The following is an 18,518-nucleotide window of genomic DNA, read 5'->3' as shown; positions in this document are numbered from 1 at the left end:
CGATATGACATTTCCCGTCACTGGGTCCAAGTTAAGTCCCGCGCCGTGGTTGTGTGAAGTTCATGTGTGAACTAGTGAAAGCGTGAAGGAACCTTCGAGTTTTACCTAATTAGATTTTCTTTCCTAATTTCCTCAAGTAGATAGGAAGAGTCAGGGCCCTCCTTAGCCGTGCGGTAAGACGCGCGGCTACAAAGCAAGACCATGCTGAGGGTGGCTGGGTTCGATTCCCGGTGCCGGTCTAGGCAATTTTCGGATTGGAAATTGTCTCGACTTCCCTGGGCATAAAGGTATCATCGTGTTAGCCTCATGATATACGAATGCAGAAATGGTAACTTGGCTTAGAAACCTCGCAGTTAATAACTGTGGAAGTGCTTAATGAACACTAAGCTGCGAGGCGGCAATATCCCAGTGGGGGATGTAATGCCAACGAAGAAGAAGAGAAGAAGATAGGCAGAGTAGCTAAAGTGCCTAAGTGCGTGCGTGCGACAGTTAAAGTAGTGCGTGCGAGTGCGTAGAATTTGGATGCGACAGATCTGTGGCAAGAATTGCGAGGCCCGTCACACCACCCTTTTCGTCAGCGACCGTTTTCGACCCCGCAGTCCAGCTTCGAGGCATTTTCCCGGCGGTTCACGTGGCCAGCCGGAGAGGGCAGCGAACGCTATTTTCCGCGCCCTAGGCAGGGCTAGAGCAACGAGCTATGGACTAACCGAGAGCAGAAGCCAAGTTAGTCGACCAACCGGTCGTCAACCGGAAACAGCTGCAAAAAAAAGTCTTTCGGAGCATGATTCGAACCGACGACCCCAGCGTGCAAGGCGCGCACGGTAACCCCTACACCACCAAGTGAGGCGACCGCCGCGACAGCTACACACGACAGCTAGAAGTCCACCGATCCACGCGCAGGAGGCGTCGATGGCGTGAAGCACGACGGCAACCATCGAATAATCGTTTTTCGGAGTCCGCAGGAGTTAAACGGCCGCGTTTCGCCGAATCGTTAGTACATGCATGTTTCAATAATTCCAAGCGCTTGGTGAAGTTTGCCCTAGCCTGAGTTAAACCGCTAGCGTGGCCACCGTTTCGACAGCCCTACCGCTCGTCTCGTTTATGCGTCGGTAGTCGGCAAAGTTAATTTGCACACCCTCAGTTACCAGTAGTCGCAACGCACGAATTCATCGCACAAGCTAGCTAGATAGAGGGAGAAAGTAGAGTAGGCCTATAAGAATATGTAGTCGATAAAGAAGATCCATTTACTGGGAAGGTTGGCCCGATTCCAACCACGGACAGCTTTTCATTCGGACGATTCAGGACGATTTTCATTCAGGTCGTTCGAAGTGTTTTTGAGTCGAGTTCCGGTGATGATAACGGCCGCGAAGGCAATAATCTTGTCGTCGGCGGAAATCATTATTCCGAAACCGGTTTTTTTTTTATTAAGCGACTTACAGTCGTAAAGTCCCCACGCTCCCCTGGCAGCCCACTCGTTTCCCTCCCAGTCACCTGGGAAAACTTGAACCCTCCCCTTAAGGGTCTCACAGGTCGGGCAACCCACAATCGCGGTAGATGGTCTCCTTTGGGAGTGGCGCTTAAGCCATTTTTACTTGAACCCGGGAACTCGTGAGGCTGACGGGTTGCAGCCAGTTACCTGCGGAAGCTGGAGACCACGTAGCGCTTGATGTGTCTTAGAGTGATATTTGCCTACTGCTCGATATCACACGATGCAGCCTGCATGGTTGCGAGCATGATGCCAGTCATCCGGTTGCCAGATGGCAGCGCGAGTGGGATAACTCTTCTAAAGGTATGTGGACCCACCGGCTGATACCTAACATATCAAGCTGAGTGGGGAGACCCCATGGGGAAGTTCACTTCCATCTGACACAGTTCCTGTCAGCCCATGACTGCTTCCGACAGTACCTCCACAGGTTTGGGCACGCGGAGAGCCTCGCCTGCTCTGACTGCCCAGGTGTTGATGAAACTGCAGAGCACATATTGTGTGTCCTCGTTTCCACGTCGAAAGAAGAGCTATGCTAGGCGTTGGCGTCGGGACACAACCCTGGATACCCTTATCCAGAGGATGTGCCAGGCGGTGAAGAAGTGGAACGCAGATTCGACTGCAATCACTCAGATTGCTGAGAATCTGACGCCCCGATCAGCAGTCGACAAGCATGACTAACTTGTGATTGATTAGTTAGAGCGAAAACAGGCTGAGCGCGGGGAAGTGAATCAGAGGTTTGCACATGTCGAGGTAAGAGTGTCGCAGCGGGTGGCAACCGCAGCCGGCACCTCGAGGCATGGCAGAAGAGTGAGCGCACAGGTGTTAGTGTGGACTGCACATGCCCCGAAGTATGAGGGTCGTAGCGTAGAACTGTTGGTGCCTATCGCTATCGACACCTCGAGGCATGGCAGAGGAGAGTAGAGTGAGCACCCAAGTTAGACCCCCATGGTATGTCAGAAGTGAGTTCAGCAGGACTACGTTTAATACCGCTAGAGACTCTTGCAGGATATGACCTCTAGCGTTAGAGAACCGGGAACCCCAGTCCACTGCCCACGCATTGAAATCACCTGCTACAACTACTGGTTTTTAACCAGGTTTTTTCAGGAGATGATATTATTTCCTGGATGGAGTATCGCCCACAAGTCCAGATTCCCACCATACCGTACTTGTCCGCTATCCAGCTGCTGTTTCCAGCAGGGATGAGGTATGGGTCGAACAGCAAGGCAACATCAGCTTTGCACTCAATAACCGACTGTTGTAGCAGCAGTTGAGCTGTACTACTTGCATGTCTGAACAGGCTTGAGCACCGGCAAGATGCCTGTTGTCTGTGCCCGGAGGACAGATCAGACATCTTGGCACAGCCTGACAGGTGCGAGCTTGGTGGTTTTCAGCTCCACACCTACGGCATAGCTTACTGCGGTCAGGCTCCTTGCAGTCTTAGGATTTATGACCGTGGCCAAGGCACCTGTAACAGGCCTGAAATTTTCTCCCCAGATATTTCGAAGAAATTCATCTTCAACGATAGTGAAATATTCTTTTTTTCAAGATTTTTGGCAAACTTCTGCTTCAGAAGCTCTGGGAAAATCACCCTTCAAGAATTCCTCCCACAGATATTCTCTGGAATACACATTCCAAAATTTTGGGGTATAGTTCTCCAAAAAATCAAAGCAATATCTCTCGTACGAATTTTGACTCCAGTTACTCGTCAGTAAACAACAGGAGAACGGCATTTACCTGCGACGAATCACGACTTATAGTCCCATTTGACTTTTCACCGCTTCTGAGTTAACCCACTCAGTAGTGTTCATTTCTAATATACTTGCATAATTCATAAAAAATGAGATTTTGTGTGTCCATAAGAGAAAACCACTGATTAATCCACCTGCGGTGTTAGTGCCAAAAAATACTCAAAAAAGTGAGTGCTTTTTAGCGTGTTTTTTCCATAGAAAATCGTAAAGTGTACCCCAATATAGAAAAGACAGACGTGGTCCTACGTCAATAGTATTTTGGCCATAACTTCTGAGTCCGATCTGGCCAATTTTCAATAACAAATAATGTGACAGGATTCTTCATTAAATGGAACCTGTTGCGACTAATTCGGCGAGGACCAGAGGGCTCTGAACGTTCAGGGCGACTATGGAAGCGATTGGCTCAGAATTGACTGCAATGGAGAAGCATATTCCATTCGGTGTATGCTAATCGAGGAGGAACTAACGCCAATCATGAAGGTAAGCAACCATCATGGATTATCAGGAATTAGAAGAAAAATCATTTCTACAATTTGAAATTCGTCGAAACTCTCTGGAGTGCGAAGGAATACCCTGCCCATGATCGCATATTTATAACATTTGCATTTTGGTTAATTTTGTAAATCGTTTGTCAATCCTCCCGAAAAACTCAATTATTTTCAGCTTACCACAGATGAGCAAGATAGTAAAGTCTATTTCATTGTTGTGGGATTAAATGCAATAAATTGAGCTTTCTGAACGATTCACAGGTTTTCTACAAAATGAATAAAAATGTGTGTTACAAATATGCGATCATGGGCAGTATCTGAAAAAGGAATATAAAAAGGAAATCCTGAATCTATTGATTTGTCTGATCTATGCATTGCAGTTATGTATTTACTGTCATCAGAAATAACAACACGATCTTATCTTATTCCACAGTTTACTCTAATTACCAGCTTCCGCCTTCTCCTTCTCTTGATTGCTTTTCTCATCCTCAGAGGTCACCATTTGCTTCGACGATGGAGAGGACGACATCGATCCGCTGTCTTCGCTGGACTTTCCCTCACCGGACGAACAAGCCGAGTCAGAATCGCTACTATCGTCCGAAGACGAACCCAAATCGTCACTTCCCAGCCAGAGTGCTCCCTTCGCCTTCTTCTTGACTAATTTGCCCTTCTTGCCGTCGTCCACGGCTTTCCTCTTCAGTCCACCCTCCGCTGCTTTCTCCACCTCGGCGGCCTTCCGGAAGCCCTCCTGCACCGCATCGCCAACATTCTGCGTCAAATCACTCCGACTCCGATTGTACTGTTCATCATGGAACTCGTGCTTCGGTTTGGCCAGCAGTTTATCGATTTTCTTCTGCAACTTGGCACGCTCGTCCTCCGGAGCTTCCTTCTGCTTGTCCAGGTACGCTTTCAGACGTTTCTCCTCGTTGATGTCCCGCAGACGGCGACCACTCAGATCTCGGCAGGCTTCCCGATTTGTGGTTTTCTCGATCTGGGCACCAATGGCTCGCAGCATGGAACCGAATCCACCCTTGCCGCCCGGAAGTCGTTCCACCATGCGCAGGAGAGCGGCTCCCGAGGGATCGATTCGCTGCGGATCAAACCGTTTGCCATTACGGGTGAGATAGTAATCTGACGCTGCAAGGCCCTGCAATGGATATAAAAGAATGAAACCGTCGTTATTTGTTTTCCAATTGGAAACTTTTTAAATGGACTGAAGTTCTACGACCCTGATAGGTTTAAAATTAATTTTATATTCTCATATCGGTATCGATGTTTAACAAGTTAAATAAAATATCGCGTATGCGAAAGCAATGAAAAAATAGATCTTGAAAGTTATAGCCAGGTTGCCGCGAGGGCGAAATAATTTCGAAAGGAGTTCAGGCATGCTAGGGCCATTTGAGAATAATAACTATTGAAGCATCCGCCTTAGTCGTAAATCCCTTGGCTGGAATGGCTCGAGCAGTGAATGGGAATCACTGATAACGAGACTGGTAATAATGTAGGCAACGATAGGTATATCTATTATTCGGCTAACATTCTACATGTACTAGCGAGCGATGTTCATCATTATGAAGAATCGTCGATTCATACGAGAATCACTTTCACTGACACTGGCAGGAACAGAGGCATCGATTTTTATTCCGATAATATACTTTGGCGGGTGAAAAATCATCATTTGAAGAATCAATCTATGATCGCGTCATTTGTATTTGTCTTTATGAAAAAAATCTTGACCTGGCAGAAAGTTCAGCCAGCAGGTTTACGTTTAACTAATAAAAATAACAATTACAATTTGTAAATATTGCATCTAATCTCTCATAAACATTGAATTTTATACTCACAGTTTTCCTTTCCAAAAAGTCGTATAACGTTGATTCGTTGACGTCTTTTTCAGCTATCCTCAGCAAAATGTTATTGTAAATGATTTCCAACATTTTGCGCTGCTAATATAAAGAAATACAGCAAATTAATATGAATAAATTTTGATTCAGCCTGAGGATTATCTCAAAAATTAACAAGCTATACGAAAATTACAAAACATTAATCACAGCAGACGAAGCAGACAAACAAAAACAGAAATGACGTTTCCAATTTCCACTCGTTCCTGAAATAGAGATGTGAACAAATATTATATATGCACTTAAATTAAAATCCACTCATGTTTGTGTATCATGCGACTCATGTATATGTACACGGGAAAGAAATGAATGCAAATCAAGTTTTCAAAGAACTTTTTGATAACGATACGACATGTTATTTACATCTGAGTAAAAAGAATATAGTTTTTAATGGTTCACTCAGCGACCTGGACTTTCGAAATTCATAACTGGCGCCTTATGAATCTTCGACTGATTATTCCACTAACAGTGATTCTTATACGCAGTTACCTTCCTGAGTAATCAAGCGTCCATGGGCGTGTGGTCTACATACCGGCCTCCCAGCCCCGACGTCCATAGTTCGAACCCAGTCTGCCGCACTTCACTTTTTTTCGAATGAAAATCATCATTCATAAGGCAACATATTGAAATTCATACCGATTCCTTGTGGCAAATTTTCATAAGGCGTTTGATTGAAAATCATACGTCCATTTTCCTCAGTGTTTAACATACAGTGAGTAGACGTTCTTTAATTGGCTTTTATTTAGTTGGGGCGCTTTTTCATTGGGGGTTTTAATTGGAGCAAAATCCACTGCGAAGCGATGCGAGGTAAGGTCGTGTATCATTTGGGTGTTTAAATTTGGAAAAACTGATTGATTTTTTTTTATATATTGTCTGTACTATCGACAGACATATGATTTCCGTACAATGATTTTCGTATCACGCTGTACGCGTACAGTGACAAGATGACACACATCTTTTCTTTCCACCGTTGTATCTATTTGACAGTTTGTTTTGATAAATCATAAATTGTTACTATAGTTTTTTATGAGTATTACACAATATTTACCCATATTTTCTTAACAAAATGTGAATTCGCGTCAGCAGTTTATTCGTCGATATGAAAACGTCATAGTTTTCCAATCCTTCGTATAGGTATTTTAGCAGAAATATGCCTCTATTCTATGGTTTGGGGTGATTTGAGCATCCATAAATTACGTAACGCTTGGTGGTGGGAGGGTGGGTTTGCCCGTAGTGTGACAATCCATACAAAAATTTTAGAGACTTCATACAAAAAGTGTGACATAGAGGGGAGGGGAGTTTTGAAAATGGCCAATTTTTGCGTTACGTAATTAATGGATCTTCCCTCAGTGCAACTGATTGTTTAATTCATTTGGACATTTTGAAGGATATAGCCAGCACCGTTCAATTGGGTCATAAATCCTGTAACAGGTTTATTCGAACACGGAACTCCGGGTTTTTCAAACACTTATTTACTTCGCGCTGACTACCGTTTATTTCTGCACTCCACTTTTACCTCCACGAGATCCTCCTCTCCTCTCCTCTCCTCCCTCCCTCTCCAAATACTACAGATCCAATTTTAAATTTGTACAAAACATTCTTCCCATCTAAAAAAGTAGATGCTGAATAATGGCAAATCAAAGATCCCGCATACTTCCCAATCCCCAGACCTCATTCTAATTAAAACCCATAGGATCCTTGCACAAAATGTTCGAAATCACACGATGCAGAACTCATACCATTGAATATCATGCAAAAGTGAGGGTAGATCTTCCCGGAAACTACCCAAGAACTGGCAAAATCAATAGGAAGACATCTTCAGAGCGTAATTGTACACACAAAAAAAATCGTTAGTCAAACAAAGAAAACGTTGGTAAAATTAAGAAAATTAATTAGTGATTTTCAGTAGAAAGTATAGGATTGTTAAATTACAATTGTGAAAATGTCAACTCAGCAGGAACTTTCACAAGAGCTAAATTTTCAAAACAACGTTTTCCTCTCAAATCAACATGTGCATTTAGCATTAGAATCAACTAGTAATTCTTTTAAAATAACAAGTTAAGTTCATTTTCAATTTAATGTGTGCATAATGTGTCAATTCCAGTAATGGCAAAACAAAATTATACAAATTAATAATTAAATTGTTTCTATTTTATTAACCAATTTTATTCAAAGTATTGTTTTCGATGCGTCGGAGCCAGCAAATCACATATCACTTCCGTATCTACCCGTTGTGTTGATGATCGCAGCTGTCTGTTTGGGGTTTTCCGAGCATTGCAGCGATGCAATAATGATGGTGTGCCCTCGTTTGAGAATGCATGCTCCTGACTCCAGCTCACCATGAAGCACCATTGCGGCCGGCAACGCTCAGCTATGTTCGTTCTGGAGGGAAAAACAGAAATGAAGATTGTTGTGTTTTATAACCAGAATTGTATTATTTACCTTCGGTATTATATTGCGGACGATCCAAACACTTTTTTTTTCGGGGTTATAAATTTGCCCTGGATGTGGCGATTACCAAATAGATCTTTGACCAAGGTTTTGTCCATGTACGAGTCATACCGGCATGAAGGATGGTCAACCATAGGAAAACAGATCCTTCGGCGTTTTTACTCTGCTCGGCTTCTACTCTCAACACTTCTATATTTGTTAATTCTGCACGGAGAAAACTTCAGATGCTGGCTTTCTCTGACGCAAATGGGATGGGTTTCCTATGCGCATTCGGACAGTACATCTTTCATGATATCACCTGAAAAAACATAAATCTCCATGAAAAATCTATTAAAAAACACACACCACAAATATACATTGACTTGGCCTTTGGCGGTAGGAGGCTTTCGGTGACTGCTTGTAGATTGGTTCTTCGGAGGACTGCTGTTGTTGAGCGATGAATCTTAGCGGCGATTTTGGGTAGAAGCACTCGAAAGTCCGTTCAGGATTCGGAGAAAACTGGGCCCTCCACTATCACAACACACGAACGTCCAGATCCGCGCCTGATGGAACTTTTCTAGAAGCGGCACCTTGCCACTCGCACACGCGCGGAATGACCACTACTTTACGTCCTTCGGATCAAGAGTAGATTGTTTTTTAATAATAATTTAAGGGAATCGCGAAACGGTCAACGATTCGATGAGTTATAATTTTGCGGTTTTTTCACATCAGCCACTGACAGATAGTCGTTGGCTGCCAGTTTCATTGTTTATACTTGTCAGTGTTGCCGAAAATGTGAAATGTTTAAGCTTGTTTAATTATTCTATAATTTTTGTATACTGAAAGCTTACACTGTAAAAAACACAATTTTAATTTGAGAATAAACTTTCAAATATACCAATTTAGTATTTGAATAAAAAGGTTTGACACTCAAAACTACCAAGTTTTCCTTCCTTTTGAAATGAAATTAGAAAAATGTTAGAATCCCAACTTTTTTTGGCTCTGTGTAGCAAATAATGGGCTTACGAATAATTATTTTGCCAATGTTGAGAAAAATATAATCCGGAATTGTGGAATTGCGAATTTTACTCAATCAGCTTGCAAACATTTGTTTTTATTTCATATGTCAAACGGCGTATTTGACATGTCAAAACAACAAATTATGTTCTGTTTCGTACAATACAACGGTCGAAGGGCAGGGTACGGAAATCATCGTGCTATCGTGATACCAGCGTGATTCTGGGTGACAGACATATGATTTTATGCTGTACAGTGATATTGGTATCATATATGTGTCACAAGTATTTCCTTGGTAATAAAACGCGCCGACCATTTTTTAGGCACTATCAAAATCGTCGCCAACATCTTTATGCTAAAATAATGCTAGTTTTATTAGAAAATAATGTCAATCTGCATTAAAAACAGGGCTCAATTTTGGGAAATAATGTGATTATTGAGTATATAAAATTTTGTTCACAGTTGATTTGACAGATCTTATGGCCATTTCTGCTGGCGACGATTTTGGCGTCAATTTGTTTTGCGACGATTTCAAATCGTCGCGGCCGATAAGGTGGGAAATTGATAATATTCCTAAGAACATCTTTTTTCTGAGCATTTTATACAACTTTTTTTCAATTTCGTAATTCCTATATTTGATGTTTAAACCCCATTTTATTTTCTTGGAAACTTGGCTGCTTGGCAGTTAGCTCACAAGTTAACAGTACGAACCATAGTAAAATAAAGTAAGGAATGCTCAATTATTAAGTTTTTGAAATTGATTTAAATTGGTTCCCATACACCAAAATTCATAAAATTTTGGATTTGGGCTCAGCTTCAAGCTTAGATAATTTCTGTAAAATAAACATTGATTTCTCATAACAAACAATAATTCATAGCCATGCATTCCCATTTCATTCATTCAGTTTAGATAACGCTGAATCAATAATTTGACGCCACAATACTCGGTTCGAGGCCGCATCTCTCCATCCCAGAATGTGCTCCACGCTCGTCAAGTCGTTCTGTATCTGGTCAGCCCACCTCGCTCGCTGTGCTCCATACCTTCTTTTACCAGCCGGATCTGAAGCAAACACCATCTTTGCAGGGTTTCTCTCCGGCATTCTTGCATCATGCCCTGCCCATTGTACCCTTGTTACTTGCGGGTCAGATGGACCCTGCTAAATCCCTGGGCACCGGCTAGTCAGAGCTTAAGCTCTATTGCTCTCTGGGTCGGCTACTACTGCTGTTCAATAGTTCTTTCACTTGGGTATAACACTATACTTTGGAATTTTAGATGATTTATTTTGCCACTTACAGATTGGTGTGTGTGTGTGTGTGTGAGTATAGGAATGTGAACGGAGCCGGCCGGCTACGCACTGCTAACATGTACCGTAGATGATTTCTGTCTGCCACGTGGATCGTTGCACCTCTCGTGGGTTACTTGGCAGAGTTTTCAGAAGCATTCGTGGTTCGGATAACGCCTACTGGTGGACACAACGGGAATGGGTAGTCGGGTTCATGGGATTCCAGGGGCCTTCAGTACCGGTTTTGGCCGTACTCGAGGGATTTCATCACGCCACTTAAGCTTGGCTGCGGCTTCGACTCCTTGTGACCTCGGAGTGTATTAACGGGAAGCCTTCAAGGTCCCAGATGACGCCTACAATTGGCCACCGTATGGAGAGGTAATTATCGGGTTCACCGGATTCCGGATGCCTTCGGGGTAGTTCTTGGCCGTAGTCGTAGGACTTCGTCGCGCCTCCTGGAGCTTGCTGGTACTGCGTGCAACCGCGAGGCAGGTCACTCTAGTCTGTTAGACCTCTTAATGAACCGAATTTGATTCGACAACCGTTTGGGTCCTGAGCATGTGGTAATTGGATACAGAAGTGGGGTTAGGGACTAGGGTCGTCTAAATAAGGTTGAATATGAATACCTGATTCGACCTAATCAATGCCCTTCGGGATTAAGGTTTTAGGTTCACGACAACTCACAACTTGCTACGTGATAAAGGGCTTCTTTAGAATCTTTTTCACCACCTTAGCTTGGAATTTACAGACACTTGAAATGGAAACGTGAAATGGAAAAGGAAGCAGGCTAGCAAACGTAGCAGTCCAGACCCTAGTATCCTCTCTTTTTCTGTATTCCTACTCTTTTTATCCCGCTCTTCCTATTTGGTACAACTTCTCATATGGCCTCCCCAGTTTTGCTTTTCAACAGTGCGTACAGTGTATGGTGTAATGATATGGCCTTACGAATTATGTTTTTATTTTAGTGTTACTTCATAATTTACCCAATTCAAGTGTGCATGCTATTTAGTAAATAGTTTTAATTTACAATGTTATGAAAACTCATATGTGAATATGTACGTTATGTGGAAGATATTGATTTGGAAAATGTATTGGAGGTAACCACTTTCCCTTCGATGGGACTCGAACCCATGACCCTACAGTACGCTAGACTGGTGCTTTAACCAACTAAGCTACGAAGGACCTCCGTCGGCCTTCGCAACCTAGAGGCTACTGAACGAGCTCGAGATTCCCAAATTGGACGCACAGTCAAATCACTCGCAATCCATTTCTCAAGCCAATCCCGGATAAAAATTAACAGTAACTTGTATGACATAACCCATTGAAATACAATAGATTTTGTGGTAAACAATACAAACTATTGTACGCTTATTGTAAAATTTTAAGGGTTGCAAAAGATCTTTATTGTACTTACATTAAAAGTACAAAATATTTAAATGTTACCGATACATTCTATTATATTTTTATTGTTCGCTTATGTTTAGTATTGCTCATCCAAAAACTAAACAAATTATAAAAGTATTCTATTTGGATGATCAGAAAGTCCATTTTAAAGAAAAAAAAAATATAATTTTGGAATATTTCATGGATTTATTATATTGATGAAATAACAATTGAAAACAATAAAATAACAATAGCTTTAATTATCATATGAAAAAAATATATACCGATTCTCAAGTATATATTTTCATATTGCAGGTCTACAAATGTTATGTAATAAAAATTTTAATAAAAAAAAATAAAGGGAACAAAAACTTTTGCTTATCATTTCACTCGGAGAATGGATGGATTAATTTGAGCGTGTACAGTTTTGTTTATAATTAGTAGAAAGGCGAAAATATTGAAACTGTATGGTGCAGGAAGTGTCCTTTTCATTACTGTTTTTGGTGCTGGACAAGCGGTGATCGCTTCTGAATAAAAGTAAATATCTAAAGTGTTATACTACAAACGGTCAATGTACAGTCGCGCTTCGCTGCTTCCTCCCTCCAACCTCGACGCAACTAACGAATTCTGTTTTTAGTTGGGTCAACTGCTTGGTCAACTGTCATCAATTTGAACTCGTGCCTTTCAACTTGAACATCGCAAATGATGTCCAATGACATCAAAACCCATTTTAGACGTTTGTATTGAATTTTGATGTATGTATGCTTTTTAGTTGGGCCATGGCCCAACCAGTGGAGGCCCAACTAAAAAATGACCCATGTATTAAAATCCCAACCAGCGAATGTCGACTGTAATGGACGCAGTGGTTCACCCCGAACAAAAAAAATAGGTGTTGTCATCAAATACCTGATCATATTGATGCGGGAGAAATCTTTAAAGTACCTTTAAGAGGGCCCTTGATTTCCATCGTCGCAATTCGGAACATTTTTGGTAACATGTATCCTTGTTCCTTTTCAGAAATGAGGCTTATGATAAAATACTGCTGCTCGCTGTCTTCACGGATTCAATATCGTTCAGCGGCTATCATTGGCCAATCTCACGAACAAGATATAATAAGAACTGATGCAGGTATTTTTTTTTTCTTTTTTCTCAAATACTTTTTCTAATAAAACTGACATTCTTTTATAATTTACATTTTCACAGGTTTATATCTATATGTATGTGTTCAAGAATAACTTCGATCCACCCATGCAAAATAAGTCATAGGAGATAAATCAAATTCCTTTCTCTAGTAGCAGCAGTTACGGCGTGTTTAGCGAGTATAGCGGGCTGCGTCATTGCCGATTTTCAGCGTTTATGCACCCGTGTCCAAATAACAGCAAAGCGAGTTAAAATGAAAGAAAAAAAAAGTTTGAACTGAATTAAAATTATATTCTAAATAAAATAATTTGTAAAACAATTAATTGTATTATATTTTTATTGTAATATTGGAGTATAATGTTTTCTAAATCCTGTTGTTTTTCTACTGTAAAACAATAGAAAAAGTAATTGAAAACCTTTAAAACACAATGTTTTCTATTGTTTTGTTGCTCGAAATCATCCCATTGAAGAACCGTAAAATCAATTGTTTTGCTCCGAATTTTGTATGGAAAATTTTCGATTTTTTTATTGTAAAGATACATAACAACCCCCCTTTTTTATTGTAAAAGTCTTATTTACCATTCATTTTATCGTGGAAAACCATTATTTCTCATGTGATTTTATTGTCAAACTTCCATTATGTTCAATGGTAAAAACTATGTTTTAAATGGTGCTGGAACAATAAAAATTATGATATTTCAATGATATTTTTTATCCGGGAATACTTCCACATGTGTATAGTACACGGAAGTATTGGCTTGAGAAATGGATTGCGAGTAATTTGACTGTGCGTCCAATTTGGGAATCTCGAGCTCGTTCAGTAGCCTCTAGGTTGCGAGGCCGACGGAGGTCCTTCGTAGCTTAGTTGGCTAAAGCACCAGTCTAGCGTACTGTAGGGTCATGGATTCGAGTCCCATCGAAGGGAAAGTGGTTACCTTTAATACATTTTCCAAATCTATATCTTCCACATAACGTACATACCGTGGACCCCCGATAATTTGAACGGTTCATTTTTAATTTGAACTTCTGGTTACTCTATTTGCTTCAGAAAAACTGGTTTCTGGCTGCTCTCTTTGCTGGTTTGTTTTGATTCTGCATTCCGTTTCACGATGTTCCATTTTTCTTTTCTCGATTCCACGTGTTAAATGACGTTTGAACCATTTTTAATTTGAACGATGTTCAAACGAACGGGGTTCAAATTAAAAAGTGTTCAGATTAAAAGCGGTCATGTTACCGGGGGTCCACGGTAGTACTTGATGGATCGTGCACTTTTAGTACGCTTCGTATATTTCGGAAAAGCGCAATTCTTCATGGGCCACTGGAATGTATGGAACACGTGATTAAATATGCTACGCTTATCAGGCGAGACACATTGGGTGCGCGCGTTATCGTTTTGTATGCGCTTTGAGGGAAATTTGCTTTAAGTCTTCAAGTTTTTGATGTAGCTCTGTACAATAAAATATTTATTCGATTTCCAAAGCGACTTCTTATACTGCATGCATTCCTGCTTACCCATTACTCTTTTCCAATTTCGAATTGGTTATATGTAAAGCGTGCATTGATTTCTCAACATCTGAGCTTTTGCCCTTATTTTCCCTATTTGTCCTACCCATGATTTGGAACGTGGATGCGCCTCTGCATATGAGTTTTCATAACATTGTAAATTAACGTCCAAGTCGGGTGGTTTAATCCCCGGAAATAGGCAATTAACTTTGATTGAACTGAAATAGTTTCAGTTTATTTAAGTTTACTAAAAACATAGATAATAGGCTTGAGAAATGGATTGCGAGTGATTTGACTATGCGTCCAATTTGGGGAATCTCGAGCTCGTTCAGTAGCTGCTAGGTTGCGAAGGCCGACGGAGGTCCTTCGTAGCTTAGTTGGTTAAAGCACCAGTCTAGCGTACTGTAGGGTCATGGGTTCGAGTCCCATCGAAGGGAAAGTGGTTACCTCCAATACATTTTCCAAATCAATATCTTCCACATAACGTACATATTCACATATGAGTTTTCATAACATTGTAAATTAACGTCTAAGTCGGGTGGTTTAATCCCCGGAAATAGGCAATTACCTTTGATTGAACTGATAGATAATATATTTCTTTTGGTTGTATATGTGTTATTTTAATAGAAATTTTAGGATTTAATGTCTTAACGGTAACACCCTTCCTGCTTTAGATACCTTCTGGATGCTGGGTTCGCCATAGAGCTGGGCGAGCTCGTGGTCCATCCTGCGCCGCCACACATAGAAAGTATCCCCGTCTGTCGTAACACTGCTTCCCAGGCGGGACCTGTCACGCTCGGTTCCGCCCACTAGGCATGTACTTTATCTTCGGTGTATTCATAACCAGTCCAACTTCTGTTGCTTTACGTTTCAGACAGGTGTACAGTTCTGCCACCTTTGCCAATGTTCGGCCGACAATGTCTATGTCATCCGCGAAACAAATAAATTGACTGAATCTGTTGAAAATCGTACCCCGGCTGTTACACTCGGCTCTTCGCATGATACCTTTTAGCGCAATGTTAAACAACAAACATTAAAGCCCATCACCTTGTCTTAGTCCCCAGCGTGATTCGAACGAACTGGAATGTTCACCCGAAATGTTCACACAGTTTTACACATCATATGATCCCTTCCTTCCACTCCTTCGGCAGCTGTTCAGTGTCCCCGATTCTGACAAACACTGGCCAGCTTTTCCAGAATTGAGTACAGGCCCCTCTTAATGAGCTCAACTCCGATACCATCCTTACCAGCTACTTTAGTGGTCTTTAGCAGTTGGATGGCATACTTAACTTCCCTCAAAGTGAGGGCTAGTTGGCTTATATCGTCCGCTAAACTGAGGTAATTATCTCCTCCGCTGCCACTTTAAAGCTGATAGATCGCTGTGTGACTACGTCTGAGCCAAAATCACTCATCCAACAGTATGTCGTTCACATTCATGTTTTCAACGAGTCAGGAGTTGATGACTTCCTTTAACAAGTTGCCGATCAACGACAGGAGATTTTTGGGCCTGTAGCGCGCCAGCACATTCCCCGGTTTAAGGATGGGATCCCCTTTCCATAGCTTACAGATGGAAAGGAAGTATATCCGAATTGTGAGGTGAACCGTTGATTGATGCCACCACCGGCGCATGCACTGCGTCAACTATGACCCGAGCCAGACTATGAGAGACTATAAATTGTTCAGATATGTTGGCTTTCTCATCAGCCGAGACACAAAGTTTTGTCTACGTCCCAAAAAAACTAGTTCAATTCTAGTTTACAGGACTTTCACAAGTCGCCAGAAGGGCTTCAAGTATGTAGTTTGCCAAGTTTCTAGTATAATCATGAAATTTCTCGTTCATCAACTCCAACTGTAATGTCAATAATATTGATGACTTCCTCATACCTTAGACTTTCCTAGCCGGATTTTAAGTTCTTTGGGATTGTGTCTTTGTACAATAACGTCTGAAATACTCGGTCAATGCTTTCCCCAACAAACAGGAACTACGTCTAAGCGGTTCTTTTCAGAGTGTTGCGGCAGAGAGCTGTAACATTGTTGGAGCCGCTGACAGACTTCCTGGTCGACTTCGAATTGCACCGGGAGGTGAACACACTGAGCTTGGAGATTTCGAAGAAGTTCGTAATAGAAATGTCGAGTATGGATGAATCCAATACCAGCCAAAGAGCAGACGGTTGGTTCCTCTGGATACAGAACTATGTAGTGTTCAGCCAGAAAGTCATAAGTAATCACTTAGCCGTTCATATTGTTTCTGGAGTTTACCTACAGCGAGTGGCAGGCATTCAAATCACCAATGAGAATAAACTTACTCTGTCATCGAGCCGGGATCTGAAGACACCGACGATTTCGATGGAACCTTTTGGCGTCATCAACTCAATACCAGTTGCCTCGATGTTTGTTAGACGATAGTCGGGTAGAGCCCAAAACTTGAGCCTCTTGCGAATGATAATGACAACACCTCCCCTAGACTGTCCGCCGGCTTGGTCCATTCTGTAGATGATGTCTCGAAAAGACGAATGGTAGCGATCGGTTCTCCGTTAGGATTGTCATGTTGATTCAGTTGTTCAAGTTCGATTCAGCGATTTCCAGTTATTTGGTCGCTATATAGAGAGTGGGTATTCCACAATCTTAACGACGAGTGCTGCTGTTGGGGTACATCTGCATCAGTTGCCTGATCATCTTTTACATCTCAGCAACAAGTAACGCAAAGTGCGCAATCGTGCTAGGTACAGACAATAATACATATTTGGGGTTATACTCGAAGCCTTGATAGGCAGATTGCTGACGTTGATCATAACTCTGTTGTTTCCAGCCAAAGACGGGAAGGATGCTGTCGGGAGTGAGTTGTAGGCTTGTAGGCTTGAAGACTGGGAAATTGGCGAGAATACTTAGTCCAACTGAAACCAGATGGATACTAGCCGGATGGTGACAATTACAATGTTACAATGTTGAAAACTCGATGTGCATATGGACAGAATGTGGAAGATTTAGTTCGAAAAATTTATTGAAGACAAACAACTTCCTTTGGTGGGGTTTGAATCCACGACCCCAGTATGTTAGACAGGTGCTTTCCCTACTAAGCTACGATAGACCTCCGTTGTCCTCCGCAACTTATCGGGTCCGAGGAAATTCATTAGATTAACGCCGCCCCAAAAGATTTACAGACACGGCATACACCATTAACGGACGTGTCATCATCAGCCAGACAAAATCAAGCAAAAACAATCCTCAAAACGCAGTTTGTTTCAAGTTTTTCTTCATTATATAATAAGCACAATACATTTAATCTTACATTGTTTTCCTTCTTGTTTGTTCCATCGCGCACCTTTCAGTGCTCCATTGATTCCGTCCGTCCCATTTTTTTTTGCTTCATTCTTTGCATTTTCCTCCTCAGAAATGAGACCACTTCATTTGAAATTCTTTTGGTTCGCGCATCATTGAAAAAAGACTTCTTCTTCAGTTTACTTGTGTGTTTGTGAGTTTTTACTATTTTGTATTTTTTTTTTCAGAAATGTGTGAAGAAATGCTTTGATGTGGTTCAATGGACTCGAAAGGCATTTTTGTTCTCTAGATCTCTGGTTCTGGGTAGAGTGGGGGTGAGTGTGTGGGGATTTGCGTGTTTATGCTCATTAGTTTGTGTGTAAGTTTAATACTTTTACTCTTTTATTTCGTTTTCCTACTAAGGAAGTTTCTTTGGACGTATTTTCATTACAACTGTGTCTCGTTCCATCATCCATGGTTCGTGTTTTGTATTTTTTTATCTTCAAGTGTAAGTATCAAGTTCATTGGAATAAATGTAGCCTTGGTCGCCTGCTCATAGCAAACTACACTGTAAATAAGGTTTTCTTTCCTGTGCTACTGGTTCCCAGGCTGTTTTGTTTCATTTATGGGGTTATATCTGCAATTTACTATATATTATTTTTGTAATTCTTCTCGGGTAAATGTGTAAACCGTGTGTATGTGTAGAATTATGATAAAACTTGTATTTATCGTCTTGTGGTCAGGTATACAAATTTCTTTCATAGTTTCGTAGACTGCGCCCCAGGCGCAAAACGTATACTTTTCACGATCGAAGTAGAAACATGATGACTTCATTCCAGTTTTTTCTTCATTAAAATTGACACCGTCATTTTTTAATTTTT

General features: G+C 41.5%; 1 protein-coding gene and 1 long non-coding RNA gene across 2 annotated transcripts; both read right to left on the bottom strand.

Moving 5' to 3' along the window:
• Positions 1-4,139: 4,139 nt before the first annotated feature.
• Positions 4,140-5,778, bottom strand: LOC134215417 (splicing regulator SDE2-like). Its single transcript, XM_062694619.1, has 3 exons — positions 5,760-5,778; positions 5,567-5,668; positions 4,140-4,869 (listed from the first exon to the last, which is right to left on the bottom strand). The coding sequence occupies exons 2-3, from the start codon at positions 5,657-5,659 to the stop codon at positions 4,162-4,164; spliced, it is 801 nt and encodes a 266-aa protein (XP_062550603.1). The 5' UTR covers positions 5,660-5,668; positions 5,760-5,778; the 3' UTR covers positions 4,140-4,161.
• A 2,063-nt stretch (positions 5,779-7,841) lies between these two features.
• LOC134215410 (uncharacterized) lies at positions 7,842-8,807 on the bottom strand. The gene is made up of 3 exons (XR_009980150.1): positions 8,431-8,807; positions 8,066-8,372; positions 7,842-8,005 (listed from the first exon to the last, which is right to left on the bottom strand). It is a non-coding gene; the product is annotated as an uncharacterized LOC134215410 (long non-coding RNA).
• Between the last annotated feature and the right edge of the window lie 9,711 nt (positions 8,808-18,518).

This window comes from Armigeres subalbatus, chromosome 1, assembly GCF_024139115.2.
Source record: "Armigeres subalbatus isolate Guangzhou_Male chromosome 1, GZ_Asu_2, whole genome shotgun sequence".
NCBI classification, from domain to species: domain Eukaryota; kingdom Metazoa; phylum Arthropoda; class Insecta; order Diptera; family Culicidae; genus Armigeres; species Armigeres subalbatus.
Note: the sequence above shows the minus strand (reverse complement) of the source record. Positions and strands in the feature narration are given on the sequence as shown.